This window comes from Acinonyx jubatus, chromosome E4 (genome assembly GCF_027475565.1).
Source record: "Acinonyx jubatus isolate Ajub_Pintada_27869175 chromosome E4, VMU_Ajub_asm_v1.0, whole genome shotgun sequence".
In the NCBI taxonomy this organism is placed as follows: domain Eukaryota; kingdom Metazoa; phylum Chordata; class Mammalia; order Carnivora; family Felidae; genus Acinonyx; species Acinonyx jubatus.
This window is the reverse complement of record NC_069395.1, coordinates 5,505,767-5,531,577: the sequence shown is the minus strand read 5'-3', so window position 1 is coordinate 5,531,577 and position 25,811 is coordinate 5,505,767. Positions and strand designations below refer to the sequence as shown.

General features: G+C 55.1%; 3 protein-coding genes and 1 long non-coding RNA gene across 12 annotated transcripts; 2 read left to right on the top strand and 2 right to left on the bottom strand.

Annotated features, from left to right (window-relative positions):
• B4GALT3 (beta-1,4-galactosyltransferase 3) lies at positions 1-5,706 on the top strand. Its single transcript, XM_027048398.2, has 8 exons — positions 1-134; positions 1,013-1,087; positions 1,456-1,730; positions 2,255-2,490; positions 3,081-3,271; positions 3,401-3,523; positions 4,686-4,790; positions 4,921-5,706. Exons 3-8 carry the CDS (start codon positions 1,469-1,471, stop codon positions 5,192-5,194), a joined length of 1,191 nt encoding a protein of 396 aa, XP_026904199.1. The 5' UTR covers positions 1-134; positions 1,013-1,087; positions 1,456-1,468; the 3' UTR covers positions 5,195-5,706.
• Positions 5,707-5,801: 95 nt separating this feature from the next.
• On the bottom strand, positions 5,802-9,542 carry PPOX (protoporphyrinogen oxidase). 6 transcript variants are annotated; one of them, XM_027048392.2, is made up of 13 exons: positions 9,340-9,541; positions 9,053-9,158; positions 8,779-8,913; positions 8,533-8,681; positions 8,264-8,396; positions 7,816-7,960; positions 7,518-7,708; positions 7,007-7,067; positions 6,707-6,825; positions 6,516-6,626; positions 6,267-6,416; positions 6,103-6,145; positions 5,802-6,019 (listed from the first exon to the last, which is right to left on the bottom strand). In XM_027048392.2, exons 2-13 carry the CDS (start codon positions 9,137-9,139, stop codon positions 5,877-5,879), a joined length of 1,467 nt encoding a protein of 488 aa, XP_026904193.1. In that variant the 5' UTR covers positions 9,140-9,158; positions 9,340-9,541; the 3' UTR covers positions 5,802-5,876. The 6 variants fall into 6 exon arrangements, with proteins under 6 accessions (XP_026904193.1, XP_053065598.1, XP_026904196.1 ...); XM_053209623.1 differs by having other exon boundaries at positions 8,533-8,664; positions 8,780-8,913; XM_027048395.2 differs by having other exon boundaries at positions 8,533-8,648; positions 9,340-9,539.
• Positions 9,543-10,268: 726 nt separating this feature from the next.
• Positions 10,269-16,414, bottom strand: USP21 (ubiquitin specific peptidase 21). 4 transcript variants are annotated; one of them, XM_027048573.2, is made up of 13 exons: positions 16,191-16,410; positions 14,683-15,378; positions 13,876-13,935; positions 13,586-13,706; positions 13,263-13,374; positions 12,933-13,088; positions 12,353-12,417; positions 12,010-12,113; positions 11,734-11,820; positions 11,375-11,453; positions 11,035-11,142; positions 10,814-10,928; positions 10,269-10,638 (listed from the first exon to the last, which is right to left on the bottom strand). In XM_027048573.2, the coding sequence occupies exons 2-13, from the start codon at positions 15,355-15,357 to the stop codon at positions 10,548-10,550; spliced, it is 1,773 nt and encodes a 590-aa protein (XP_026904374.1). In that variant the 5' UTR covers positions 15,358-15,378; positions 16,191-16,410; the 3' UTR covers positions 10,269-10,547. The 4 variants fall into 4 exon arrangements, with proteins under 4 accessions (XP_026904374.1, XP_026904375.1, XP_026904376.1 ...); XM_027048574.2 differs by having other exon boundaries at positions 14,755-15,378; positions 16,191-16,408; XM_027048575.2 differs by having other exon boundaries at positions 15,016-15,378; positions 16,191-16,408.
• On the top strand, positions 12,381-21,777 carry LOC128313091 (uncharacterized). Its single transcript, XR_008293304.1, has 2 exons — positions 12,381-12,621; positions 12,732-21,777. It is a non-coding gene; the product is annotated as an uncharacterized LOC128313091 (long non-coding RNA).
• The last annotated feature ends 4,034 nt before the right edge of the window (positions 21,778-25,811 follow it).

Sequence of the window (25,811 nt, the reverse complement as noted above, 5' to 3'; positions counted from 1 at the left end):
CAGACCCCGCCCCGTGACGCCAGGCCCCGCCCCGTGACGCCAGGCCCCGCCCCGCGGCGCCCGCTTCCAAGATGGCGGCGGCGATGCCTGCCAGGCAGTCCGGGTGGCGGTGACGACGGGAAGCTGGAGAGCAGGTATGTGGGCTGGGGGTGATGGGGCGAGAGGCCCGGGAGAAAGGTTCGGGCGACTGGCGCGTTGAGAAGTTTTGGGCAAAGGCTGGAGACCAGCTTGAGCGGGGAGGGGGGGGGGGATGCGTCCCAGGTGGACGTTCGGACAGAGGCCGGTGGGCTCACGTTGCAAATGCAAGAGGAGGTTGGGGTGGGATGGGGGTGCGCGGAAAGAACCGGTCTGTGACCCTCTGCAGCGCGCTGGCCACGCCCCTTCGGTGAGCCGGGCCAGGTATCCCCGACAGGTTCTGCCCAGCCCTCCCTCTCCCTGCCTCACTTTTAGCCGTAACCCTCCTCCCCACCCCCGCTAGGACGGGGATGGGGTAGAAAAGGTAGAGGAGGCCACCCCCACCCTCCTCCCCGCCGCGCTCCGGGGCTGTGTGCTTGCAGCTCCCAGGTGGTCACGCTGCCTGCACCTGCGGGGCTAGCTCCCGGGCACGTGAAGAACGGAAAGGAGCCTGTTTCCTACTCCGCCCTTGGTCCTCCTGAGGCCACTCCACAATCCTGTCGTGACTGCCTCACCCCTTGGCGAAAATAATGGCTCCATTAGCTGCCTTGTCCCTACTCCCCAAACAGGTTGGTCCTGTTGGGGTGGGGTATGGTTAAGTAAGCGTGAACCCGACACTCTAGGCAGCCGGGGCAGAGGCCAGGGACCTACGATCTCTGGCTTCTCCCCTTGTCTTTCCAACCGCTTTCCCTCACTTCCCAGTTTCACCCTGATGTTGAGCCCTGCCCCTCTGGGTGGGTGGTTATCCTTGACCACTTGTGTTACGGCTGGCCCCAGGATCGCTGTTGGAGTGTTGGATGGAGCCCTTCTCTGTCCTCTGTGACATTTCCAATTTTAGATAATGCCTCACATCTCTGCCCCGCCGGGACCCCCCGAAGCTCCCATGATCCCGAAGAAGACGGCTTGAACCTAGGTGAGTCTGTCCCCCTCTAAAATTGGAAGGGAGGTTCTCCAGGGACTCCTTTGAAAGGGACATGGGACCTGAATGATGTAAGCGTTCTTGGGGGTGGGGACCGAGAGTAGTTGGCTGCGTGGTTTGGGGAGGAGGTGGAGGAGCGTGAAACTTGGGCTGGAAATGGCAGGTGGTAGGTTTGCTGGCGGTTACATTCTGTTTCTTTTTCGTGCCTGACCGTTCACCTGTGTGCTCCCTTCTGCGACTTTGTTCTTTGTCTCTTCTTCCTCTTAACTCGCCGCGCCGCCTTCATTCTTAACTGAGGATCTCTCTGCTGGCTTGCTCGTTGCCTGCCTGCCCCCCCAGAACTCTCCTCTCTCCCTCCTCAGACCTCACCCCAGGATGTTGCGGAGGCTGCTGGAGCGGCCCTGCACACTGGCCCTGCTTGTGGGCTCCCAGCTGGCTGTCATGATGTACCTGTCCCTGGGGGGCTTCCGAAGCCTCAGTGCCCTATTTGGCCGAGAGCAGGGGCCGACATTTGACTATTCTCATCCCCATGATGTCTACAGTAACCTCAGTCACCTACCTGGGGCCCCTGTTGCCCCAGGGGGTCCTCCAGCTCCTCAAGGTCTGCCCTACTGTCCAGAACGATCTCCTCTCTTAGGTGAGTGCAGAAAGGAGGAGGAAGTAAAGGGAAGGCCAAGGTGTGGGGACAGGGCTAGGGCGGCAGGAGTGGGGCTTGGATGATGTTAAAGTACCTGAAAGGTGGGCTGAGGTTGACGTGGAGCCCGTTCTGAATTTGGAATTTAGATTGGTCTCCTGGGTTGAGCCACAACTTTCCATCGCCTGGCCATTCTCGTGCTCTCCCTGCCTTGGGCTGGGAAGTGCTTCCTTTGTAGATGAGCTCTGGTTTAGTTAGTTGCAAGTCCTGTGTTCTCCGTCTTCTAACGGTAGCCTCCAGCCTAGCGAGGCAGGAGAGAGGGAGCATGAAAAGAGGCAGGCCGGGTGGAGAGCCTGTACCTTCCACACTTTGTAAAGCTGTCCCAGTGACGGCATACGCGAGGCTTGTGGAGCCCTCGGGAAAGCTGAGCCCGGCACCAGACTGCCAGGGCCAGAGGCGCTCCCAGGCCTGGGGGTCCTTTGCTCATCGCCCCTCGAATCCCTGACCTTGCCGTTCTCTCCCTGCAGTGGGTCCTGTGTCCGTGTCCTTTAGCCCAGTGCCGTCCCTGGCGGAGATTGTGGAGAGGAATCCCCGGGTGGAGCCGGGGGGTCGGTACCGCCCCGCAGGGTGTGAGCCCCGCTCCCGAACCGCCATCATTGTGCCCCACCGTGCCCGGGAGCACCACCTGCGCCTGCTTCTCTACCACCTGCACCCCTTCCTGCAGCGCCAACAGCTCGCCTACGGCATCTACGTCATCCACCAGGTACCCGGGCCCCGCCCGGCTCTCTCTGTGACGGAGCCTCGGGTCCCTGCCCCCCCACTCCCGCGTAGTAGGTCCCTGGAACAGTTCTGAGGGGGTCAGACCGTTGAAGGTGGGGAAAGACGCAGCACTGCTCGGCCAGCTTGTCCGCCCCGTAACTCCCCCGGTTCTGTTTAGGGTGTTGTTCCCACGGTCTTCCGTGATCTCTTCCTTCGTTGAACTTGCAATGGTGCAAGTTTGGCACCGGCCAGACCTGGACTAAAGTTAGTTCTGCCATTTGTCCCACACGTGACCTTGAACAAGTTTCTTAACCCCCTAAAATGAGGCAAAGAGCGAAAACTAATAGACGCCTGTTTTCCGTGGCTATTGGTTGTCAGGATGAAAATGCTAGACAGCGGCACGTAAGCATCAGACACATGCTGATGCTCAACAAGTATTTGCTGAATGAAAAAGGAACGTTTGTCTTTCTCTCCATTCTGCTCGCCACCCTCCCTTCACCCGCCTTTGATCTCCCTCCTTTCATTTTTGTACTTGGGCCCCTCTTCTCCATGCTGCCTACAGACACGGTCTGCTTCTCCTCCATTACCTTCCAGGCTGGCAATGGGACCTTCAACAGGGCCAAGCTGCTGAACGTTGGGGTGCGGGAGGCCCTGCGTGACGAGGAATGGGACTGCCTGTTCCTGCACGACGTGGACCTGCTGCCCGAGAACGACCACAATCTGTATGTGTGTGACCCCCGGGGACCCCGGCACGTCGCCGTCGCCATGAACAAGTTCGGATACAGGTATAGAGGGCACGAGAGGGCGCGGGGAAGTAGGGAACCCCACCGTCCACTGGGGGGAGAGCCAAGGGGATGTGGGTGGGGATGTCTCCCCAAAAGACTTGTGGAATCCAGGCACCTTTCTCTCCCTAGCCTCCCGTACCCCCAGTACTTTGGAGGAGTCTCGGCGCTCACTCCTGACCAGTACCTGAAGATGAATGGCTTCCCCAATGAATACTGGGGCTGGGGCGGTGAGGATGACGACATTGCTACCAGGTCAGACTTCCCGCCACCACTCCCTACCCCCACCTCAGCCTGGGGGCCTGTCCTCGGAGAGCACGCCTGACTCTAGCGAGCCGGACCCACACCGTGCCCATTCTTCTCCCTTAGCTTTTTCAGTCCACCCGGGTCAGGCTTTGCATGCTGGTCTCCATTCTGTCGTCCCCCGGTCTCCTAGATCCTGATGAGTTATGTTTCTGGGAGAGACGATGAGATCAAGAGGCTACAGTATCACGGGATTCCTTCCAGAGTCGGAAGCGGGCCTAGCGACACTTCAGTCCTGCCTCCCGCCAGGCTTGCATCCAGACCACTTCCGGTGGGGCCGGGGAGGAGGGGCTCTGCTCCATAGAGCCCAGAACCCCTTTGTTGGTTGGAGTCCGTGTCACTGGCACGGTGCCAGCTCATTTTTAGCCTGTGAAATGTTTTGACCTTCAGCCCCAGCTGGCCCAGTTTCCTATCTGTGGCGTGAGGATTTGGGCTTGCTGTGCTAGACCCATTGCGTCCCCTCCCCCCCTTGGCCCCTCCGGGACGAGCTCTCTGAATTCTTGTCCTCTGTATGTGTGTGAAGGACCCGGCAGTTTCTAAACGTACGTGTGCTTCCAGTACCTTCCCAGGCCATCTTCAGGTCTTGCTTCTGTGTGTCCCAGATGGGGTTTGTTTCTCTCCAGGTCCTGATTATTTGGTTCCGTTCTTTTCCTAATGACGGGGACAGGTGGAGGGGTCAGGGTGAGGGAGTTGAGGCAGCTCGGCCGCCGTTCTAGATAAGAGTTGCTGAGCTTGGGTCCGCGACTCTCGGTCTTGCCCTGTCCTTTTGATTAGATGGCTCCTCTCCCTGCCCTTCCTGGACTGCCAGGGCGCTTCCCGTTAGCCACGTAGAGAGCAAAGGTGGGACGTGCGAACCCACCTCTGCCCGTTGTTTAACGAGGCCCCAGGCTTTGGATACATCCGGCTTCTACGTTCTCTTGTGCCACTTCCTTCTTTCTCTTTGACTTTCTCTCTTCTTCCAGTACGTGGCACTTTTTTGCCTAACCGGTGAGAGTGGCTCTCTGTGTACAGAAACACGCAATCGCTTCCTTGCTGGCCGGACGTAGCTCCTGTTGGCCTGTCAGGAGCTTTCCTCCACTCCGGATCCTCCACGGTGCCCTCACTTTTCCCATAGGGTACGTCTGGCTGGGATGAAGATCTCGCGCCCCCCGACATCCGTGGGGCACTATAAGATGGTGAAGCACCGAGGAGACAAGGGAAATGAGGAAAACCCCCACAGGTAGGGAGGACCGCCCGCGAATGGTGACTGGGCCCTCAGGGTTCTGCATCCCAGCCAGGAGACGCCTAGAGGTCCCTAAGTCCCCGGCTGTTTCTCTCTGGGCCTTAGTTCTCCAACCTCTGACCCTCAGATTTGACCTCCTGGTCCGTACCCAGAATTCTTGGACACAAGATGGGATGAACTCACTGACATACCGACTGCTGGCTCGAGAGCTGGGCCCTCTCTATACCAACATCACAGCAGACATTGGAACTGACCCTCGGGGTCCCCGGACTCCCTCTGGGCCCCGTTACCCACCTGGTTCCTCCCAGGCCTTCCGCCAAGAGATGCTGCAGCGCCGGCCCCCAGCCAGGCCTGGCCCTCTGCCTACTGCCAACCACACAGCCCCCCAGGGCTCACACTGACTCCTCCTTCCTGCCCACCTCAATCATGAAACTGAATCCGAGGGGTCGTATTCTCCCCGCCCTCGGCTCCTCACTGCTCTCAGAGGGGACGTGGGGGAACTGAACTCCAGTGCTGGGCTGGAGGCAAGGGCCTCTCCTCACTGCTGGACTGGAGCTGGGCTCCTTTAGACCTGGGGGTCCCTCTTTCTAGGGTCGCCTGCCAGGGCTTATGACTGTGAATCCTTGATGTCATGATTTTATGTGATGACTCCTGAGAGTCCCCGGCCCCAGGGGTAAGAGCAGGGCTGGACCCCAAGTCCCTTCCTCTTCCAGGAGAGAAGAGTGATCCGGCTTTTCCTGGGACCTCTGTGAATATTTATTCTATTTATGGTTCCGAGGAAGTAATGTTTGGTGAAGGAAACCCCTCCCTGGGTACTTTTCTGCCAGTGCTGGAGTAGCTTCCTCTTCTGGACCTGGCGCAGGGGGCTGGGATTTTGATATATTTTCTAATAAAGGACTTTGTCTTGCCTCTGCTCCTGCTTGCTGCATCCCAGGCACCTCGTGCCTGTCTTTGCGACCTGCCCCCTGCCGCCTCGTGCCTGTAGGTGACAGAACAACCAGATCCAGCCAAGCTCCAGCAACTTTTATTTTCGTGGGTCAAGAACTGCCACCAGCGGGGCCAGGAGGAGGTGGGAGTTGGGGATCAGCTGTCCGGTTCCGAGCCCAGGACCCGGGCTGCTGCCTGGCGTCCGCTCTCTATACAGTCGTTGACGGCAACCCCCTCATAGGAGGCTCCGGCCAGAGTCAAGGGCAGCCTCTGAGAAGCCAAGAATTGCGTAGCTGCCTCTGGAAAGAAAAGATGAAAGGACGGTTAGAGCTGGGGGTCTGGTCTCCTTGCCCTCCTCAGCACACTCGCTCTCCCAACTCACCCAGTTTTTGCCAGTGGCCTAGTGTATACTGGGGGATGCAGTTCTGGGGAGAGAAGAGGGGATACGGGGAAATTTTTGCTGCTGATGTCCAAGCCCAGGTAGACGGTGACAAATCCACCGCTTCCTGCCTTCGGTGGGAGTCGAGGAGCGTTTGCTCAACTCACCTTGTGTAGATGGACCAAGCAGTGGCTGGGTGGCTCTTTCAGTCCTAACTGGGTGGCAGCTGCTTCCTGGGCCTGTTGTTGGAGCAGCTCCGGAGATAAGACGGCTCCCCTGGCTACCAGCGTCTGTAACCAGGACCCTCCCAGCATCACCTAGGGAGAGGATATGGCACTGAGCAGCCTGGCCTGGCCTGCACTGGGCACGGAGGAGCCCTCTGGAAACCCCCGCCAAGCAAAGCTGTCGCTTCTCACAGTCACTCGGAGGCCAGGGGGGCTTCCGTCCTGCTCAGGGAAAGCAACCGAGTCATACACAATTCCCAGGACGCCCGGGTCTTCTGAGGATGGCACCAAATGTCCGAATCCCTGGGGCAAGGAGAAGACCGGGTCAGGAAGGAGAGGTTCTGGTTGAGCCCATGCCTCTCGTTCCTCTGTGTCACAGCTACCTGCACAGGCAGACGGGCTCCTCGGTACTGCAGGTTCACCACAGCCACAGACACCGCAGTGATGGCGCTCAGGGCCCGGGCCAGAGGCGCAGCCTCCGCAGGGAGCAGCTTGCCGAGCACTGGGGGGAGAGCAGGTGGAGGCCCGCGTCAGGAGGCCTTCCCACCAGTCTCGCCCACCCTCCCCGGGGTTAGACCCCCACAGGGATGACCAGTTCGGGGGCACAGGATGGTCCCGTGGGTCCCGGAAGCTAAACTTTGCCTCACTCCCGCCGGGGAAGGGGACGGTGGCTACCTCGTTACCTGAAGCTGGAACAGCACTAATAACGTGGTCAGCATCCAGACTGCTGTCCCCTAGAGACACCTGACGGGACGAAAACATTTGAGGGACAGAGAGAATGGGAATGTTGCCCCACTTTCCCAGGCACCAAACGGGCAGGAGAGACTGAGTGCTGACCCAGGATGAAGAGACTGTGCGATCAGCACAGAACCCCCGGCCCCCCCTCCCCCAACCCCGTTACTCCAGGAAGCAGACCAGGCAAGCCAGTGTGGCCTCTGAGATGTGTAATGGAGCTGGGCTGGCCCTTCCCCTATCTAAGCCACTTACAAGCACTGCTTCTGTCTAGAGTTGGATCAAGCAGATCTCGGAGGAAGCTCTACAAATAAAGTCTAAGACCCTGGGGTGGCCCGTACTTAAACAGCATCTAGGAAAACCACGAATAACTAGTCTGGCCCACCCCGGCCTGGTTAAAACATAGAGGCAAAGATGGAAACTCTAATTAGACACACATTCCACACCAGGGGCCTCTCCTACCTTCCAGCGCCTGTCTGCCTGGAGGCTGAGCCCACAGACGGGCTGGCCTCTGAGAATACGGACTCCTCTACTAGTCAGGTGGGTGTTAAGGGCTTGGGGCAACGTTTCCAGCCCTCCTCGGAGGGACCACTGGCTCCAGCGCTCGGCTCGGGCCTGGCTAATGAGTGCGGAGTCTGGCTGCGGGCTCTGCCCTGCACAGGAGGAGGCAGGGAAGAATCATTAAAACAGCACCCTCGCCTCCAGTCCCTTACTCTGGCGGTCCTTAATATCTTCACCCCTTGAACCAATCCCCACTCACCTGCTCCCAGCAGCAGCCCCAGTAAAACGGAACGATGGGTTTGCTCGGCTTGGAAGAGACTGGGAAAGCAGGACCTGACGCTGAGCTCTCGGCTGTTGCCTGCAAACACTCCTCGGCAGAGGCTGTCCATGGCTAGAGACGCCACCTTAAGGGTGAGACCAGGATTGAGAGGCCAAGGAAGAAGCCGCACAGCCTACTTCCCACTGGCCCTGCCAGGTAGGGAACAGGGGTGGGGTAGGATTTCGGTTGGGGAGCAGCCCGGCTATAGCAAAACAATGGGAAGCAACGGAGGGCATCCACTCCCGACTGTTCTGAGGACTACTGGATGTGAAGAGAAGGGGGCATCCCTAAGCCCTACAGAAGAGCCCCCCTAGGTGGCAGGTATGAGTGGAGGGCTCTGCAGCTGGTTAGGAGGGGAGGGGTTTCGGGGCCTCTGGGGCCACGTTACCTCGGGTCCAAGGCGGCGCTGGGCAAAACTGTGCACAGTCTCATCAGGGTCTTTGCCCCTGGGCGCGGTCAACTCCCTCAGCCCAGCCCAAAACAGAGGTTTGGAGAAGGGCGGTGAAGGGCGGAAGAGCCCCCTGCACTGAGGAAGGCATAGTCATTTCCATGCATCTGGCTCCTCTTGCCGGGAGGGCTGACAGACTGGGAGATGCAGTCGTGGAAGGGGTGAGAGCCAGGCGGGCAGGGGTGCAGTAAGGAGGTGACAGGCGTTACCTGAGGCCGGAGGGCAGCGCATGCAGGGCGCCACCTACGTACAGGAACCTGTTCTTGGCAGCTGGGTGGTCTCCCCGGACAGGCAACACTTCTGAGTCCAAGCCAAGCTCAGAAACCTGCTCTCCACACATCCTCAGGAAGAGGAGAAACTAAGGAAAGGACTGGCCCACCAATGCTCCCTCCCAAGCCTGTCCTCTAGTGAAGGGCCCTCCGCAAGCCCTCCTAGGCATTCCATAGCCTTCTCACCAGGAGCAGGGTCCGGGCCCCCAGCGCTCCCGCCGGCCGAATTCCTCGAGGTCCAAGTTCAAAGATAGCACCACCTGGCCCTCGGACTGAGCGGATCCAGCCTCCCAGACGCTCGCTGGCCTCCACCAGGACCACCTGGGAACAAGAGGGCGGCACGGCCTACATAGCCTCAGGGTAAATGGTCTGCAGGGGAAGAGGGCAGCGCACTCCCTTTTGCTGGAAACGGGGAGGAGGGTATTAAAGCAGCCTCCCTCTGGCGCGACGGGGCACTCACCTTGGGGGGACAGGGGGCCCGGCTCAGGTGGTAACTGGCGGCCAAGCCGCTGATGCCTCCTCCCAGCACGACCACGGTCCGGCCCATTAGGAAACCTGGGCGTAGCCTGTGTAGGGGGCGCGGTGGGGGAGGAGGATCGGACAGGCTGACGGGGCTGCACCTGCTCTGCGGCAGCCCCCCAGGTTCCACGTTCCACCCCCGGTCCGGGCCACTGCTCCAGGGGAAACCCGCAGAGCCCGCGGACGGGGTGGGGCCGGTGAGGTCCCCGCCCAGGGCCCAGGACCCACCCGCGAGAGGGCCGAGGGAGCTGGAGGGAGAGGTCTCCGGGTTCCCCGGCCGGCGTCCGGCGTGGAGGCGGATAAGGACCCCGCCCGCGCTATCTGCCAGCGCAGGGTTCGTGGCGCCGTGAGAGGCCCCAGGCCCGCGGCTCCGGCGCCGCCGCTCCGGCCGCCCCCTTCGGGCCCTCCGACTCCGCGTCCACTCCCTCCCGCCTCCGGATTGGCGGGCCCTGGGAGGCCCCGGATCACGCCCACCAATGAGAGCACAGAGCCGGAGGTGGCTTCCCCCCCCCCCCGCCCGTGCCCCGCCCCGCCCCGCGGAGGCCGGCCCTGCGTGAGGCTGCGGCGCCGGGCGGCGGTTAACTGCTTAGGTGCCAGTTGGAGAGGGCGGTCGGTCGGGCCCTGCCCTCCCCCGGGGCTACGGCGGCGAGGGCTGTAGCCCGGTCAGCGGGCCCCGGCTCAGGCTTCCCAGGCCCGGCGACGGTGACAGCCCAGAGGCGGGGGGGATGGGAGAGAGGCGAGCGTTGGGTGCAGGGAGAGCGGACAGGGACACGGGCCGCTCCGTGGGGAGGAGGCTCCGTAAACAGCTCCTTGATGTTAGCAACAGCCCGGGCCTACGGGAGCCGGGGCCGCCCGGCAACGCGCCCCGTGTTTGTCAACAGGGGTCCTCGGGTGCCTCGCCCTCGAGGGGCAGCCCCGTTCCGGGCAGAAGACGGCGCCCTGAGCTTGCACTGGCTTCCCCGTAGCTTCACGAGTCGCAGGTGTGCCTTCCCTCTTTGCCCCCACGTTGGCACCCGCGTGTCCGGGTCCGGCACCCCCACCTCCGCCCGAGAGCGCCCCCGTCTGTCCAGAGAAGGAACTGGGTCCCAGGGGGACTCCCGTTCCTCCGCCGGTTCTCTTATCTGCCCCCTAAGCACAAATACGGAGAAGGACATCACTTTTTCTTAATAAATTTATTCACAAAAAGTGAGGTTGTAGAGGGTCTGGGGGCTGTACACGGGCAGGGACCTGGGCAGCTCTGTACATGGGGCTGGGAGACGAGGGAGCCTCCAGGTGGAAGGGTACTTCTTAATAAAAAAAATAATGGGAGCTACAACCACCGCCTCCCCCCTCCCCGATTAAAAAGACACAAAAATAGACGTCTCTGAGGTAAATGGGGAGCCTGGGGCTTAAGGGTGTTGAAAGGGCGTCACAGGTGCCAGGGCGTAAAGGGGGTGTCACAGGCACCGGGGTGGCTCCTGCATCAGTTGGTAGAACAGCACGTAGCCCTCACTGGACGCCACCTGGTTTTCACTGACAGGGGAGACACTGGGAGGAGGGGAGAGGGCACGGGGCTTGTGACCGCTCCTGGGTCTTCCCTCCTCCCTGCAAGATCAACCTGGGGCATCTAGGAAGAGCACCCTGCCCTTCTGGGGCTTCACATGGGGGACAGGGGAGCGGCGGTGGGGATGGGGCAGGAATGGGGGGGGGGGGCGGGTCTCACCGAGAATCATTGTAGACGTGCCAGCCAGTCTGGCACCGGCACAGGGCCGTGTAGTGGCCGTAGTGGACGCTGCCCGAGTGGTTGCAAAGGGCATACAGCTGATAGATGGGGCTTCCTGTAGGGTGAGAGTCGACCACATTCCAGGGCCAGAGCTGGGCCCGTTCCGCCCGCTCTCCCTCCCCTTCAGAGGAGCTCTTCAGGACCTTCCCTTCCAGACTTACCGGCTTTGTCACTGGCAAAGTCCCCTAGGCTCAGTCGCTGCAGCGGGAAGTCTACACCTACTGAACTTTTCTTGATGGAGCCTCGGGAGGCAGAGAATCGATTAAGATCTAAGCCCTGGTCAAGGAGCATGTGCGTGGCGGGGGGGCCGGGGGGGGGGGGCAGAGGGCATTTGAAGGGGACTGAATGCTGTCCATTCCCCTCCGGGAGCAGGGCAGGAAAAGGCGGAGTGGCAGGCTTTTCCTAAGGAAAACTCAATTGCCAAACGTCCAGCCTCGGCAGACATGGAAAATGAGGGGGGCCAACCGGATGGGACAAATAAGAATTTGAAGATTAGGATACGGAGCACGAGGATTCGGGGGAATCTTTGTACTGTCAACTTTTTGGTACTTCGTGTTTTCTGCCGACATCGATCACACACCTGAATGAATGTCAAATAACGTCATGTTAATGTGCTCCGCCCCTCAGCCGGCTTTTCCAACACCTTAACTCACAAATTTACCACGCTTCCCATTACTCCCTTCTCCCCGGGGCCACTCCCCTGCGCCCTAGGATTCCTAGGCCGTATCTGAGAGCCCAACACAAACCCAGACATACAAATATCATGCCCGTATCAAAGCATCATGCGACCCCTTTTACTCAGATGGGCCCCCTCCCCAGGCCTCCCACCCTTACTGTATCCCTTGTGGAACCCCACATACTGGAGCATTCTCTGACTCCAGCTCTTCTTCCTTGGTGAAAAGGTTGAAACAATCCCGCAGAGATACCTTGCCCCCGGCAAATCCTTTCTGGGGGGGGGGGGGACAGGAATGAAAGGTCAGCATGTTCTGGATTTGCTTCTCCAACTCGTCTCCATCAATCCAGGCTTCAGTGCTGCTCCAGACACCCACAGGGTTCCCTCCCACGCTCTGGGGGTGGGCAGGGACGGGTCACAGAACCCATGTCCCATCCAACCCTGGAATCCTCCGGACTCCCACCTTGGGGATGGGCAGGGACAGGTCACAAAAAACCTCGAAGGTCGTGGAGCGATACCCACAGGCCTGGCACTTGAGACAACTTTTCAACTGGCCCACAAACAGGTCTAGACAGAAGCGAAGAGGCGGGACAGACAGTCATTCTGGGATGCCAGAGGTGCTCCCTTGGCCCCTCCTCTCTTCCCACCCCTCTTCCTGACCCTTCTTTTCCTAACCCCCTCGCCCCTCGTCCGCATTTTCACCCTCTAGTCTCGCTCCCACACCCCTTCATGGTATCGGTCTTTCTCCCAAGCCTGCACCCCTCCCCCACGCTGATTTGCCCGCCTGGCTTTGCCCGGTTCCGTACCCACAATCTTGCTGTCTTCTCGCTCCAGGTAACGCTTCCACATTAGGTTGGCTCGGTCATCATCACTGCCACAGGTCAAGGGAAGCGAGGAGCACCCATGAGACGGCGGGGACACCGGGGCCCCCCAACACCACGGAAACGACTCACGCAGCCCTGCACCCCACCCACCCCCAGCTCCTTCTCTACATTTCAAAGAAGCGTCAAAGGAGTAGGTCAAAGGAGTAACGCTTCAGAAGGCTCAGACGGCTGGCTTTCCGGGGAAATCCAAGGTGAGGGAAAAGAAGGGAATAAGGAAGGACAGGGAAAGAACAGCTGTCTTCACCTGGCTTGAAACTCTTTAGGTCCCTGGTTGTAAATTATCCCCTCTGCCTCAACCCAGGGCCATCCCAGCACTGCCCTCTGCCTCCAGCTGTACCCTTGGCCTCCCTCCCTCCTCCGACCTCTTCGCTGCTTCTCAAACCAGCTTCCAGGCTAAGCGGTTCCCTGGACCCTACATCCTCCATCTGGACTGGCCCAGTTCTGTGTGGGGTGAAGGCTGCCAAGCGTGTACGGGAAGGTGAAGGAGGGAGAGTGACCTCACCTCAGCTCCGGTTCTTCTAGTAGAGCCCCCCCGCGGCGGGGCTGAGAGGCAGCTGCACCACTGGCCAAGATTGGTGCAGCCCGGCGGCCGCGTCGGTTGATTTCGAGGTGCAGCCGCTCCATGAGGAGCTTCAGGAACTCTTGGGCATCCTGCTGGCTGCGGCCAGAAACAGGGTGTGGGCCACCGACCCCCACCTGGTCCCCAGACACGACCCCCCGCCCGCACGTCGGTCCCCACTTCTCGGATGAAGGACATCCGAGGGCCCCGAACAACGCTGCCAGGGCCCCTGCTCGGCCCAGAGAGGAGCCTCCTCCCCTCCGGCTCTCCCACCTGTATCCAGAGAAGGAGGGAACGTATTTCTGGAAGACAGCTCGGAATCGGGTGGGATTCACAGCTTCACAGGAGTCAGGATGCCACAGGGCACCGATCACATCCGCAAAGGCTGTCGGGGCAGGCGTGAGGAGACCAAGGTTAGTGACTAGAAGAGGCGGGCCAGGGGTGGCTCAGAGGGTGGAGAACCACCTCTAGGGAAGCAGGCAGCAGGAAAAACAGATGGCCAGATGCAACGGTCGTCGGGGCCACCGTGACTGGCAGGCGGACCCAGAGGTAGGGGAGAGGACCCGGAAAGGGGGGAGCAAGAGGTGTTGCCCTACCTTCAGTGAGCTCTTGCGCTCGACCCCCTCCAGGCACCTCTTGCCGGAAGTCCCTCCGCAGACAGAAGTCCCGAAGAGGCCGAGTGCTGCTCAAACACTGTAGCACTGCATTCAGGAAGCACTGGGAGGCGCGAGAGACACGGCCATCATTGCTGCAGACCACTGACCTGACGCCTAGAAGGGCTTCAGTGCGCTCCTTCCCCACCTCCCCCAGGTCGGCCCCCCGCCACCCCCACCCCGCACCATTTCTCATTCCCGTTAGGGAGGAAGGACAGGAGGCTGGCTCTCACCGTGTTCCCCAGGTTTCGCAGGCCAACGTGACCAGAGCCCAGGAGCAGTGTGTGATGAGCCTGGAAGGTCAGAGTGGAGTCAGCGGTTTCCCATCTATCCCGCCCAGCACTCCGACCTTTCAACAGCATGCCGCCCACGGCTTCCCCACCCCTGCACTGCACCCCCAAGCTCCACCCTCTTTCCCCCACCGGGTACTGGGGGCTCCCCTACCTCGCTGGCCATGAGCATGTAAGCCCATCACAGCTGAGCGCAGCACGGACTCGGCCAGGGCTGTCCCACCTGCTCCCCACTTACTCGCCTGCCCAGCTGGCCGGCGCTGCAGCTCCTGGGGCAGCTCCCCAAGCACGGGCATGGCTGCCCAGCCGCTCCCCATGCCCACCTTGCTTCCCCCAAGGGTTCCCCCACTCCCGCCCCCCGGGGCCCCTTCCTGAGCCCTCTCCTGATGGATACAACTGCAGTCAACCTAGCTCACTTAGCTTGGGAAACGGACAACCACCCTAACTCAGATGCTCTGAGCCCGCCTCTCTTCAGCTCCAGAGATTAATTAGGCCCAGGCAGCATCCTAGGAGAGAAGGGGAAGCAAGGGAGAGTAAGGGCCCGGGGACCGGGGATGCGGAGAAGAATTCCAAACGGTTGGGTTAATTCTCTGGGGACTGAAATGGCACACCGTGCTGGGGACTCACAGACAACCCCGAAAAAAAGGTCTGCAAGGCTCGAGGGTACTTAAGTAAGGGAGAGGAGAGTCCCAGCTGCTGCAGTGAGGGACTGGGAAAGGAACTCGGGGAAAAGAGGGAAAGGAAAGCCACCTGATGGCAAGAAAGCTGGAGGCACAGAGGAGCACGGGCACGGAAGGCCACGGGTGCCGGACAAGTCCTCACCATTTTGTCATCGGAGGAGAAAGACTCAGAGGGCCGGGCCGATATGACGTGAAAGGAGCCATGGGAAGTAGGGGGCTCCGTCCGTATACTGAGCAAGGTTGGGGGACCGGGAAAGCCCCCGAGGCGGCGGAGAGAAGCACTGCGTCTCAAAGCCGGTGGCTCAGGCCGGAGCGCCAGGCGGCTCAGCGCAGCCCCGAGCTCCCCAGCGCCACGGTGCCCTCCCAGGGCAATCCCCATAGGCCGCAAGTCCCCACTGCTCACAGACTTGGAACGGGCTAGGTTGGTCCTGGAAGGGAGAGGCAGAGCCACGGTGGTCGGGGGTGGTGAGCCAGGCAGGGGAACTCCATGATCTGCCCGAAGGGGTCCTCTGGCACGAGGGCCTGAGGTCCGACCCCGTCCCAGCTCCAGTTTCTTGAGCCGTTCCTCAGGGGGCCCCGGCCGGGGAGGCAGAGGTCTTAACATGGGGTTCGGCCCAGGGGCCGGGTTTCGGCGCTCCTTGCTTCGGGCCCGTGGGGCAAATGGTAGCTTGGATCCCACTCGGGGCTGGACATTAACAGGTGGCTCTCGGGTCCGGCCCAGGCGGTGCTCAGAGGCCTGGGGCATTGTGGACACCACAGGCTGGACCTGGGAGGAGAAGAGAGGGTCAGTATTTGCATGTGGAGGGAGGTGGGAACCTAGGTTACCACACTAGCTTCTACATACTCCACAGGCAGGAACCCCGTCTGTCATGTCAGTCACTGTATCCCCAGCACCTCGCATCGTATTGAGCACAAAGTAAATACTCTGTATCCGTTGAGTAAGTGAATGAATGACAGCAGCCCCCCGCGTTGGCTCTTTCTGTATTCCTCGTCCCCTTCCTGCAGAACACAGCTTGACTGAAAAGCCAAGGATAGTCTCGATCTCGGCGGTCTTTATGATCTAAACGCTCATGACGAGGGCCCCCATACCCGGCTAGTCAACGGGAGGTGCCCTGGGTCACTTAGAACCTCTGGACAAACGAGGGTGTGGATGTAAGGAAAACAGCCCCAAAGACAGCGTCCCACCCTCAAACCCCTGCCTGCCCTTCGGGCTGCACTGAAGCGGACTAATGGGTGCCTGGCGAATCACTCCCTCCCCCACCTCTGAGCTGCAACGAGGTGTTGGGGCTCAGGGGCAGTGGCGGGGAGGGAGGTCGAACAAGACCCTCATCTCCGCACCTCTCCCACCACCGCAGGGCTTCAGCCGGGTCCGCCCCCCTCGAGGGCAGAAAGGCCGAGGCCGCTGATTGGCTACGGGGTCCGGCGGCGTAGTCCCTGCGGTCCACGGATGCTGTCCCTCCAGCCCGGATCCCCCAGGCCTGCCGGGCCCCCCGCGCCCTGCCTTTGTGGAGGGCGTCCTTTCGGGTCTGGAGCGGTCTTCCCGCGGCCCCCCCCACGCCATAGCGCCCCGGCCCGTACCTGTCCCCCGGTGAGGCGACGGGGGAGGCCAGCCGGGGCCAAGCCCCAGCTCAGGGCCACCCCCTACTACCCCCGTGCAGCCCCCCGGAGGGCCGGGCTGCAGCTTTAGCTGCAGCTGTTGCCCAGATCTCTCCCGCCGCAGGGGCCGCCGCCATCTTTGTTGGTCCCGCCCGGCCACCGGCCACCGGCTTCACCGCCTCTCACGGCGCCTGCGCACCCACACTCGGAATCCACCCACCTCCTTCCTCGGCGCTTGCGTGAACCCGCCCCCTTGGCTCCGCCGCCGCCACCATGGAAACGCAGCCAACTTTAGGACCGCCGGTTCCCAGATCTGCTTTGAATGGTTTTTAAACCGTCTCTCCAAGTCCCTGCAGCCATAAGGGTCCTGTGACCATAGGGATGAAGATCCGAGGGTCGTAGTATGGCCCCCAGGCTTGCAGACAGATCCTTGCCGGGGAGCCCCGGTGCCAGTGTGGGAAGCTGCGATGCTTGGGTCCGGCCCGCAGACCGGTGGAGAAGCATCCAGCACTCCACACAGGGATGGGAAGATCCCTGGAGGGCGGGGAACGCTGGTCCTGCAAAACCATTCCTCAGGCATCTTGCAGACCAAGGCAGTAGGCACCCCGCTAAAGGACACCAGCAGATCTCTGCAAGCAGATCTCAGCAGGAGGGAGAGCAGTCAAGATTTCCTTTCATTTCCCAGCTCCTCACCACAGCACCCCCATCTTCCCCTCCCTCCACACCAAGGTCGTTGTACATGTGCCTTGGGTCTCAGCCGGCTCACCGTCTCTTCACAGTCACCAAAGAGAACCACGGGTCATCAGAGGAAGCAGCTTTTATTGATGAGTTATCTCCAGAGACCAAAAAGACTATGCACCCACTTTCCAGCCTGCTTCCCATCCTTCCTGGATCTCACATTGTTCCACCTGGGGAAGGGATATGAGTTGCCTTGGTTTTCCAAAGCCCCCGTCTTTCCCCTCCCTGTGTAGCCTTAGAAATTCAGTGGCGATTGTGTTGTTTATTTTTTTCAGCAATGCCTGATGCAGCTACTTAGTAACAATTATGGGTGGAGGGGCTTGGGGGGGAAGCAGGTGGATGAGTAGGAGTGAGGCACAGAAACAGGAACAGAACATAGCCCGTCAAAGGTCCCTCTGTCCTGCCTCAGTGGCTTGATCCTTCATGGGTTGCCTTTCTCTTTATGCTGAATCACGCCCTTCTGAATCAGATCGGGGATTTCCACTGCCAGCCATGGACCCAGCTGCAACACAAGGGAGACCCTGTGAGATTACTACCACCGAGTCAGTGCCTCTTGTCCCATCAGAAGCTCCTTCCTAGACAGATTTTTATGAGCGTGCCCACGGAAAGCACTGTTATTCCCTGTTTACTCTCAGTTACTTTTCTTACATTGCTCAGTGCCTAATTCCTCTCCCTCCCCTAATATGCCAGATATCCCAAACTTACCCCCAGAGCCATGAGATGAGCTAGTCCAAACTTGGGCACGTTCCTGGCCCACAAAGGCTTAAAGTGATCAGTCAGGCATATTTTGCCACCCCTATGAGAGGGACAGGAGGAAGAAGGTGTTGACATGCAAGGTTTACCATAAAGCATAGCAGCCTCTTGGAAGCACAAGATGATAGCCAGTGATCAGAATTAGGCCCAAGGTTAGCTGAGTACTTTGCCCAGGTGCGGTAGAGGGGAGCCTGGAGGCCTTTTAGGCGCTAGGACAATTGTTGTCTCCCAGAGGTCTTCCCTAAGGCCTCTTAGACCTTTTCCCATCTCCTTTTGAGTCCTACCTGTACATCTTTGCTGTTTTTCCATCCAGTTCAGGGACTGCAATTTCTGGAGCAGTAGTGGGGTATGTGATAGGAATCTGGAGGAAATATAAGGCCTTAATGACACAAGCATCGGGATAGAAAGGAACTAATCCAATCACACGTATCTCTTGGTTGAACTGAAATGTGCGACAAACCCCCCAAGCAGCATGCCGACGCAGGGATGCTGGATATGGAGAGGAATAGCTGTCCTCTATGCTTGCTCCAATCCTTAGCGTTTCCCTCCCATTTTGAAAGTTTTCTCTGGTTCCTCCAAGAAAGGTTAGCTTGTTAACAGCCACCTAATCCCTCCCCTTCCACTAACTTCCATATTTCCCATTCCATCAGACTTACGTCAAACTCAATGTCAAACTCATATTTGAGCAGGTCATGGATGTACCAGCATTTTCCAAACCACCTGTAATAAAGACCAAACCTCAGTCCAATCTGCCCATTCTTCTCATGCTCAAATAACATCTTCTTGGCTTAGGTGATCAGCCTGGGAGACTCATGGGATGGGAACTGGGGCACTCTGGACTGTGGGCGGGAGACAGCTAACAGGAGGCAGGGAAGGCCTGGCAGTGGGCTTTGGGACATTAAAGTGCTCAAGCCATGTAAGATTCCCACTCCCCCAAACGACCAAGAGGGTCTGCCTACCGAGTCCCTTCCTTGTTGGACTCCAGTCGGAACCAATCATTGTCGGCATTCTTGTTGTTCTCCACGTACTAAAAGCAGAGAGTGAGGTCTTTGAGGAGGGAGTTGAGGCCAAGGGCAGTCCTCTTCCCTCAACAGAAAAGTGTGTGGTTACTTTCTTAGTGTGTACCCAACTTTTTTTTTTGAGAAAAAAAATTATTTTATTTTGAGAGAGCATGCACACAAGTGGGAGAGGAGGAGAGATAAAGGCAGAGAGAGAGAGAGAGAGAGAGAGAGAGAGAGAGGGAGAGAGAGAGAATCCCAAGCAGGCTCCTCGCCAACAGCGCAGAGCCTGACTCGGACTGCATCCCATGAATCATGAGATCGTGACCTGAGTCAGAAGCTTAACCAACTGAACCACCCAGGTGCCCCTGTAAGTTGAAATGTTTACTTTCCCTTCACAGGCACCTCAAACTCAGCATTTCCCCCTGGTCCTTCAGACCATTTCTTCACTGCACCAATTTCGATGACCGCATTTACTCAGTCATGCAAACCAAACCCTGGGAATCATCCTTGACCTTCTCTCTCCTCTCCTCTCCCCAGACCTTCACGATGTCCTGCTGATTTTACCCTTTGAAGGTTCTTCAAATCTACCTCTTCTCTCTATCCTAACTATACCTATCCAGCTTAGATCATCACCTTTCTTTCGCCTGGATTAATGACAGCCTCCTAAATTTGCTTCCTCCCTTCAATCTCATCTCTTTCAATTCCATTTTCCTCTCCACTGCCATTGTGATTGACCTAACCCCAATCTGACCATGCCATCCCTCAGCTTAAAATACTGTAAAGGTATCCCAGTGCCTACAACAGAAATTTCAAGAGCTCAAGCCGATCTCTCCAGCCTTGTCTACCATTCCCCGCCATACACTTGACGCTGTAGCAACTCTGAACTGCTTCCATTTCTATGTTTCTTCATAGGCATCGTGCCCTTTCTAGCTTCTGTGCTTTTGCTCATGCTGTTTCTTTGCCCGTCAACATCTTTCTCTTATCCTCATGTTGATCAGATTATGTTTACCCTTTCAGGCTCAGCTCAAGCACTGCCTCTTCGAGGAAGCCCTCCCGGACAAGACCCAAACTGGATTAGGTATCTCACCTTCTGCTCTCAAAACATCCTAGCAATCTTTCCCTCCCCCTCTGCCGCCCCTTAACGAATTGTAATGATTTGTTTCTATCCATCTCAGCAGGCTCCAGCTTATTCGGCTTTGGATCCCGTTCCTAGGTGCTAGGTTACAATAAATGTGGTGGGGTTTTGTTCGTTTGTTTGTTTGTTTTTTAGCGAATAACGTGCTGCTGCCCTTTGAAACAGAGGCCACGGCAAGGGAGACAAACTTTCTTCCTTTTCCACAGAAGGGAGATGAGCCGGGAAGATAGCTCATTCCTGACTGTGAGCTTCACTCCTCAACTCTTGGCAACTAACGCCTGAAGTTTCAGCCTTAGCCTGTGCCTCCCTCAGGAAGAGTGAAGGAAGGAGCAGAGCGATGAGCCAGGGACTTGGAGCTCCAGGAATCCCTTTTGACTGCCTCCCCTCCATCCAGGAGGGACACGTCACCTTCCGGGGAGGCGTATCCCTAAGACAACTGCTGCTTTGGCCCCGCCTGGGCTCCCAAGCTGAGTTTCCTTTGCCCCCTCCCCACCATACCCTCCTAAGCCCCCCCAGCCCCACAATCGTCCAGTTTCTCTGAATTTGGGACTTAAACTTTATAACCGGAAGCGGCTTCCACACGGAGCGTATTCCCAAGGACACCCGATTACCCGCAACCCTTCGGCGACGCGGTCGGCCGCAGAAGCACAACTAACCCGGATAAGAGACTGATATTCCTCTTTGAGTCGCTGCACCCACAACTCACGATCTCGAGGTCCGGCGTTAGTCTTCAGCACCGGGATCTCAGACACCACACGCCGGGTAGCCTCGTCCGCCATCTTGGACGAGGGCGCCAGAGAAACGCGGAAGTGGTACTGCCTGCAGTTTACACTCAGGGGGCCGCCATCTTTACTGTGGGAAGATGGGCTGTTGGGCTGCCTTCGGACTTCTTTGAGTGCGGTCTTTATTTTCTTGTAACGAAGACAAATTTGTCACCTGGTCACTTGCTTGTGGGTGCAACGGAAAAAAGAGAACGTAACGGATTGCTTCTTAATATGGTACCTATTATTTAAAAAACCCGCAGATTGCTCAAAGGGTGACTTCCGCTCATGCTCAGAGAAGGAGTTTCAGAAAACTCGGCCGCCTTCCCAAACTTGGGAGAGTTGTTAGAATTTCAGGCTGGTGTAGGCACTGTGCGGGGCACTGTCTTCCTGAAACGCGCTGTTCACGTGTTTGGATAAGCTTCCTTAGCTTCCATGTAGTTCGGTTCAGGTAGCAGGGGCAAAGCAGTCATCCAACAGAAGGATATTGAACTCGTGATAATGATTGGAAACCATGGGGAATCAAAGTATCCACACCCTCGGTCCTGAAGAATTAACACAATCGAATTAGAGAATTCTTAATAAGTGCCCAAGCAGTTTAAAGATCGCAGGAAAACTTGCCTTAGTCTAGCGTAGACATTTTCTGATCTGGATTTAAATCACCCAGGAAGGATTCTGGTGCATGGCACACAGTAGGTATCTGGTCATACTTTTGCAGAATTTTGTATCTTCCTGTTGGCTTTTCAACCCAAACACAATTTTGGCTTTAATTTACATATCATGTTTACTCCCTTAATCAGCCTGTGGCAGTAATTTTGAATCAGATTCGTCAAATTGTATAGTCCATTTACAAAGCTATATCTTAATTATAAGCATGCTATATCTTCATTTCTAATGGCTGTAACTTCCAGTACAATGTTGAATAAAAGTTTTGAGGGCATTCATCCCTGTCTTGTGATTTTAGGAGGAAAAGCATTGGCTTTTTTCATTATGATGTTAGCTGTAAGCTCTTCATAGATGGCCCTTTATCAGGTTAAGAAAGTTCCCTTCTATTGTGGTGTTGAGGGTTTTTTATCATGAATGGATGTTGGATTTTTTCCAAATGCTTTTTTTGTATGTGTTCATTAGGATGATAATGTGGTTTTTGTCTTTTTTTTTAGCATGCCATATATTTCTTTCTTTTTAAAAAAAAACATTACATATTGGATAAAGCTAAGGCAAAGCCTTGCAATACCTTACTAGCAACCTCTCTTCTCTGGGAAGTAAAGATTTATTCCCTTTTGGGTGTAGGCACTGTGGAGTGGTACAGATTACAGAGATTAGGAATGAGGCTTTGCAATTTAATTGTCATATGACTTTGGTGATGGGGTGAGGGGACGATGGGGAAATGTAGGTTAAATGGTGCAAACTTTCTAATAAAAGGAATAAATTCCAAGGATCTAATGTACAGCATGATAACTATAGTTGATGATATGGTATCGTATATTTATTTGAAAGTTGTTGAGAGTAGATCTTAAGCATTCCCACTACACACACATACACATATACACACGCACACACACAAAGAATTAACTATGTGAGTCAACTATGTGAAGCATGTGTTCATTATCTTGATCTTGATAATCATTCCACAATGTATATGTATTTATAATCATCATGTGTATATGTTTATGATAGATATACATGCATGTATATCAAATCATCACTTTAAATATATACAAAAATATTTGTTAGTTACCCCTCAATACAGTTGGGGGGGAAAGATTTTGGAGAGTAATCGTGCAAACAGTATTTTCTCACGTGCAAAAGGAGGATAGTAGGGTGCCTGGATGGCTCAGTTAAACCTGCAACTCTTGATTTCAGCTCAGGTCACAACCTTGCAGTTTGTGAGATTGAGCCCTGCATCCCAGCTCCTGCTGAGAGAAGCCTGCTTGGGATTCTCTCTTTCCTCTCTCTGCCCCATTCTCAGTCTCTCAAACAAATAAACTGAAAAAAAAAAAAGTCTTATTGGTTGTTGTTGTTGTTTTTACAGTTCTGTTGCTATGTTTTATTAAGTGTTTATTTATTTTTGAGAGAGAGAGAGAGAGAGAGAGGGAGAAAAAACACACACAAGCAGGGGAGGGGCAGAGAGAGAGACACAGAATTTGAAGCAGAGCCCGACAAGGGGCTCAAACTCATGAACTGTGAGATCATGACTTGAGCCACAGTCAGATGCTTAACCAACTGAGCCATCCAGGTGCCCCTGAAGAAAAAATGTTTTAAAAGGAGGATAGTAATGCTTATAGGGTTGTAACTATAAATGCAATGTCTCTTTGTTCATTCATTCATTCATTCATTCATTCACATAATAGGCTTTCAGGATGAAATTCAGATTAAATATATAGCAGTAATTTTCAAACCTTCTGTAGTAGCAGAGCCAAATTTACAAACGAAATCTTAAGTTGGAATCTCAAAATACAAAAACGATCAATGCAGACCTGCCCTCTCTCAACTGCAGCCAGACCTCTAGTCCTTAGAATACTTCCCCTATGTTAAGGACTCATCACACTTTGTTAATTGTTTAATTGTCTTAAAAGACTGGAAGTTCAAGGTAGGGACTGTGTGTCTATCAGGTTCGTTGCTGTATTTCTAAAATGTAATAATGTACTGTAGTGCCTGTCACAAAGTAGGTGCTCAATCAGTATTTTTAAAAATAAATGAAAATCTGGGACATCTGGCTGGCTAAGTCAGAAGAGCATGTGACTCTTGATCTTGGGGTTATAAGTTTGAGTCCCATGTTGGGTGTAGAGATTTCTTAATAAATAAATATTTTAAAAATAAATAAAATGAATGAAAATCTTAGTGGGTAAGGTAAGCACTAAAAAAGCTGTCTTTTAAAATCTGAATCTTATTTTTGTTTAATTGTGTTGGAGAATTACCTTATTAGACCATTTAGTAAAAAGCAGAGTTCATAATGTGTATGAAAGTACAAAGAGCCATCCCTATTGTAGGCATAGTTGCAACTCTGTAGGGTATATTTACTTTTGTAGGGTTTATTTACTTTTGTGAAATATTTATTTTTAAATTATGGACTTACGCTCATTCTTGCTTTGTGTAATTCTGATAAGTGATGAGAAGCTAGGACCTAGAAAACTGAGAGAAGAGTATGCAGGCCTGAACTTCTTTTTTCAAAGGAAGAACTCATTCATGAGCAAATGTTTATGGAGTCCCTATTACTTCCAGGCACTGGGAATACAGTCATGTACAAGGCAGGCAGAGTCCTTGTCCTCATGGAAATGACCCTAAAACAGCTATAAAAAAGAATTGATCAGGATTGATTGGATAATTCAAGTCTAGAACATTCACTGATGTGAGACCATTATTTTGATGGGATAGTACAGTTGGGTATATAGGGGAGGCCCCAAAAGTAGTTGAAAGTCCCATTGTCAGCCATCATAGGAAAAGGTAGCTCCTGGACGGAAGGAGAAATAGACCACGGATTAGAGAAGAAATTGAAAGTTTTCCCTGCTCTGGTTTTTATGGGGTTGGTCCAGACTCCAATATGCTGGAAGACACCTCAAAATGGTGAAGGGAATGCTGGCTCTATTAGAGGGAGGGAGCCATCCTAAAGAGGATACGTGCAGATGGGCAGCCAATTTTGGAAAATTTCCTGTTATTGCCTAGCAAAGAATTATCATAAATTATAACATTGTCTCCGTTATGCCGTGGGAAAAATCGGGTCCGCACTTAGAAGCACTTGGTAAAGAGAACCATAACAACTAACGTTTATATAGTGCTCACTATGTGCTAGGCACTGTCCTAAGCATTTTGCAAAATCAACTCCCTTACATCTGGCCACAACCTCAAGGCAGGTACTCTCATTGTCCTCATTTACATTGGAAGAAAGTGAGGCACAGTCAGCCTCCATGAAAGAAAGCCCTGGGGCGCCTGGGTGGCTCAGTCAGTCCTACTCTTAATTTCAGCTCAGGTCATGATCTCACGATTTGTAAAATCGAGCCCCGAGTTAGGCTTTGTGCTGACAGTGCAGAGCCTGCTTGGAGTTCTCTCTCTCCTCTCTCTCTCTCTCTGCCCCTACCCCCACTTGCACACACTCACTTTCTCTCTCTCTTTCAAAATAAATAAACTTTGAAAAAAAGGAAGGAAGGAAGGAAGGAAGGAAGGAAGGAAGGAAGGAAGGAAGGAAGGAAGAAAAGAAAGAAAGAAGGGAAGGAAGGAAGAAAAAGAAAAGAAAGCCCTATATTACATAGCCAGTAAATGGTAAAGCTGGAATTCAATCCTGCTCAGTCTGCATACAGAGAGTCTGGTGGTTCTGAACCAAGCACTTCAGAACTGCAGGAACACGTATGAGACAACCAACCTCTTCCCTGGAACGGGCTGACGTGCGCGTGGGCCCCCCTGAGGTGCGCATAGGAACTTGGGAACTGTGGACTCTGAGTTTCACTGTTGATGTGACTTCCCTTCTACCTACCAGCCGGGAAGATCTGGGGGCGCCAGAGGAATTGGTTAACAGAGATGAGAAGACCTCTTTTCATTGGGGAGGAGAAACTAATATGCAGACAATTACCGTCAAAAAAAGCCTCTGTTCCCCAGGTGTACAAAGTACTGTCTAAGCGACAATGCCTGAGAGAACAGGGTAAGGCTGATGGCCTTTGAACCCCAACTCTTAGGATGAATCCCCTGGATGTGCAGGCGAGGAGAGAGCAGGGGAGGTATGGCGTTCTAGGCAGACCGAGAGCACCAGTAAGGCAGGAAGCCACAAGGAAAGATCATTATTTATCACGGAAGGGGGAGAATGCTCGTAGGAACCATTAATATTGTATTAATTCTATGCGATATGCTATATGAAAATAGTTATGAGACAAACATCAGAACACAAAATTTTATATACCTGGAGTTCAAAAATATTTGCTTTTGAATAGCTAATCCATGCACCTGCTCAGAATTCAAAAGGTACAAAAGGATGTAGAGTCAAACGTTAAGTCTCCCTCTTACCTCATTCCTTGGCAGCTTAGTTCCCTTCTCTAGGGGCCCTCTCCTCCAGCTAGTTATATATATTATTATAACATATATATTATATATAACATATATAACATATATTATATATAACACATAATAATATATAATATAATAATATATTATAATATATAATAATTATTACTATAATGCATATACAACTATCTCATTTTTCTTTTCCTTCTCTCTCCCCCTCTTCTTC

Excerpts from the sequence above, each read along its gene's own strand:
- B4GALT3 (XM_027048398.2), top strand. The coding sequence starts at position 1,469 with ATGTTGCGGAGGCTGCTGGAGCGGCCCTGCACACTGGCCCTGCTTGTG. Across the intron at positions 2,491-3,080 it reads GCATCTACGTCATCCACCAG|GCTGGCAATGGGACCTTCAA; the intron begins GTACCCGGGCCC and ends ATTACCTTCCAG. Across the intron at positions 3,272-3,400 it reads ATGAACAAGTTCGGATACAG|CCTCCCGTACCCCCAGTACT; the intron begins GTATAGAGGGCA and ends TTCTCTCCCTAG.
- PPOX (XM_027048392.2), bottom strand. The coding sequence starts at position 9,139 with ATGGGCCGGACCGTGGTCGTGCTGGGAGGAGGCATCAGCGGCTTGGCC. Across the intron at positions 6,826-7,006 it reads TAGTGCTGTTCCAGCTTCAG|TGCTCGGCAAGCTGCTCCCT; the intron begins GTAACGAGGTAG and ends CTCTCCCCCCAG. Across the intron at positions 6,146-6,266 it reads GCTTGGTCCATCTACACAAG|AACTGCATCCCCCAGTATAC; the intron begins GTGAGTTGAGCA and ends TTCTCTCCCCAG.
- USP21 (XM_027048573.2), bottom strand. The coding sequence starts at position 15,357 with ATGCCCCAGGCCTCTGAGCACCGCCTGGGCCGGACCCGAGAGCCACCT. Across the intron at positions 11,454-11,733 it reads TGGAGTCAGAGAATGCTCCA|GTGTGTGATCGATGTCGGCA; the intron begins GTATGTGGGGTT and ends ACATTCATTCAG. Across the intron at positions 10,929-11,034 it reads CTTTGCCAGTGACAAAGCCG|GAAGCCCCATCTATCAGCTG; the intron begins GTAAGTCTGGAA and ends CTCACCCTACAG.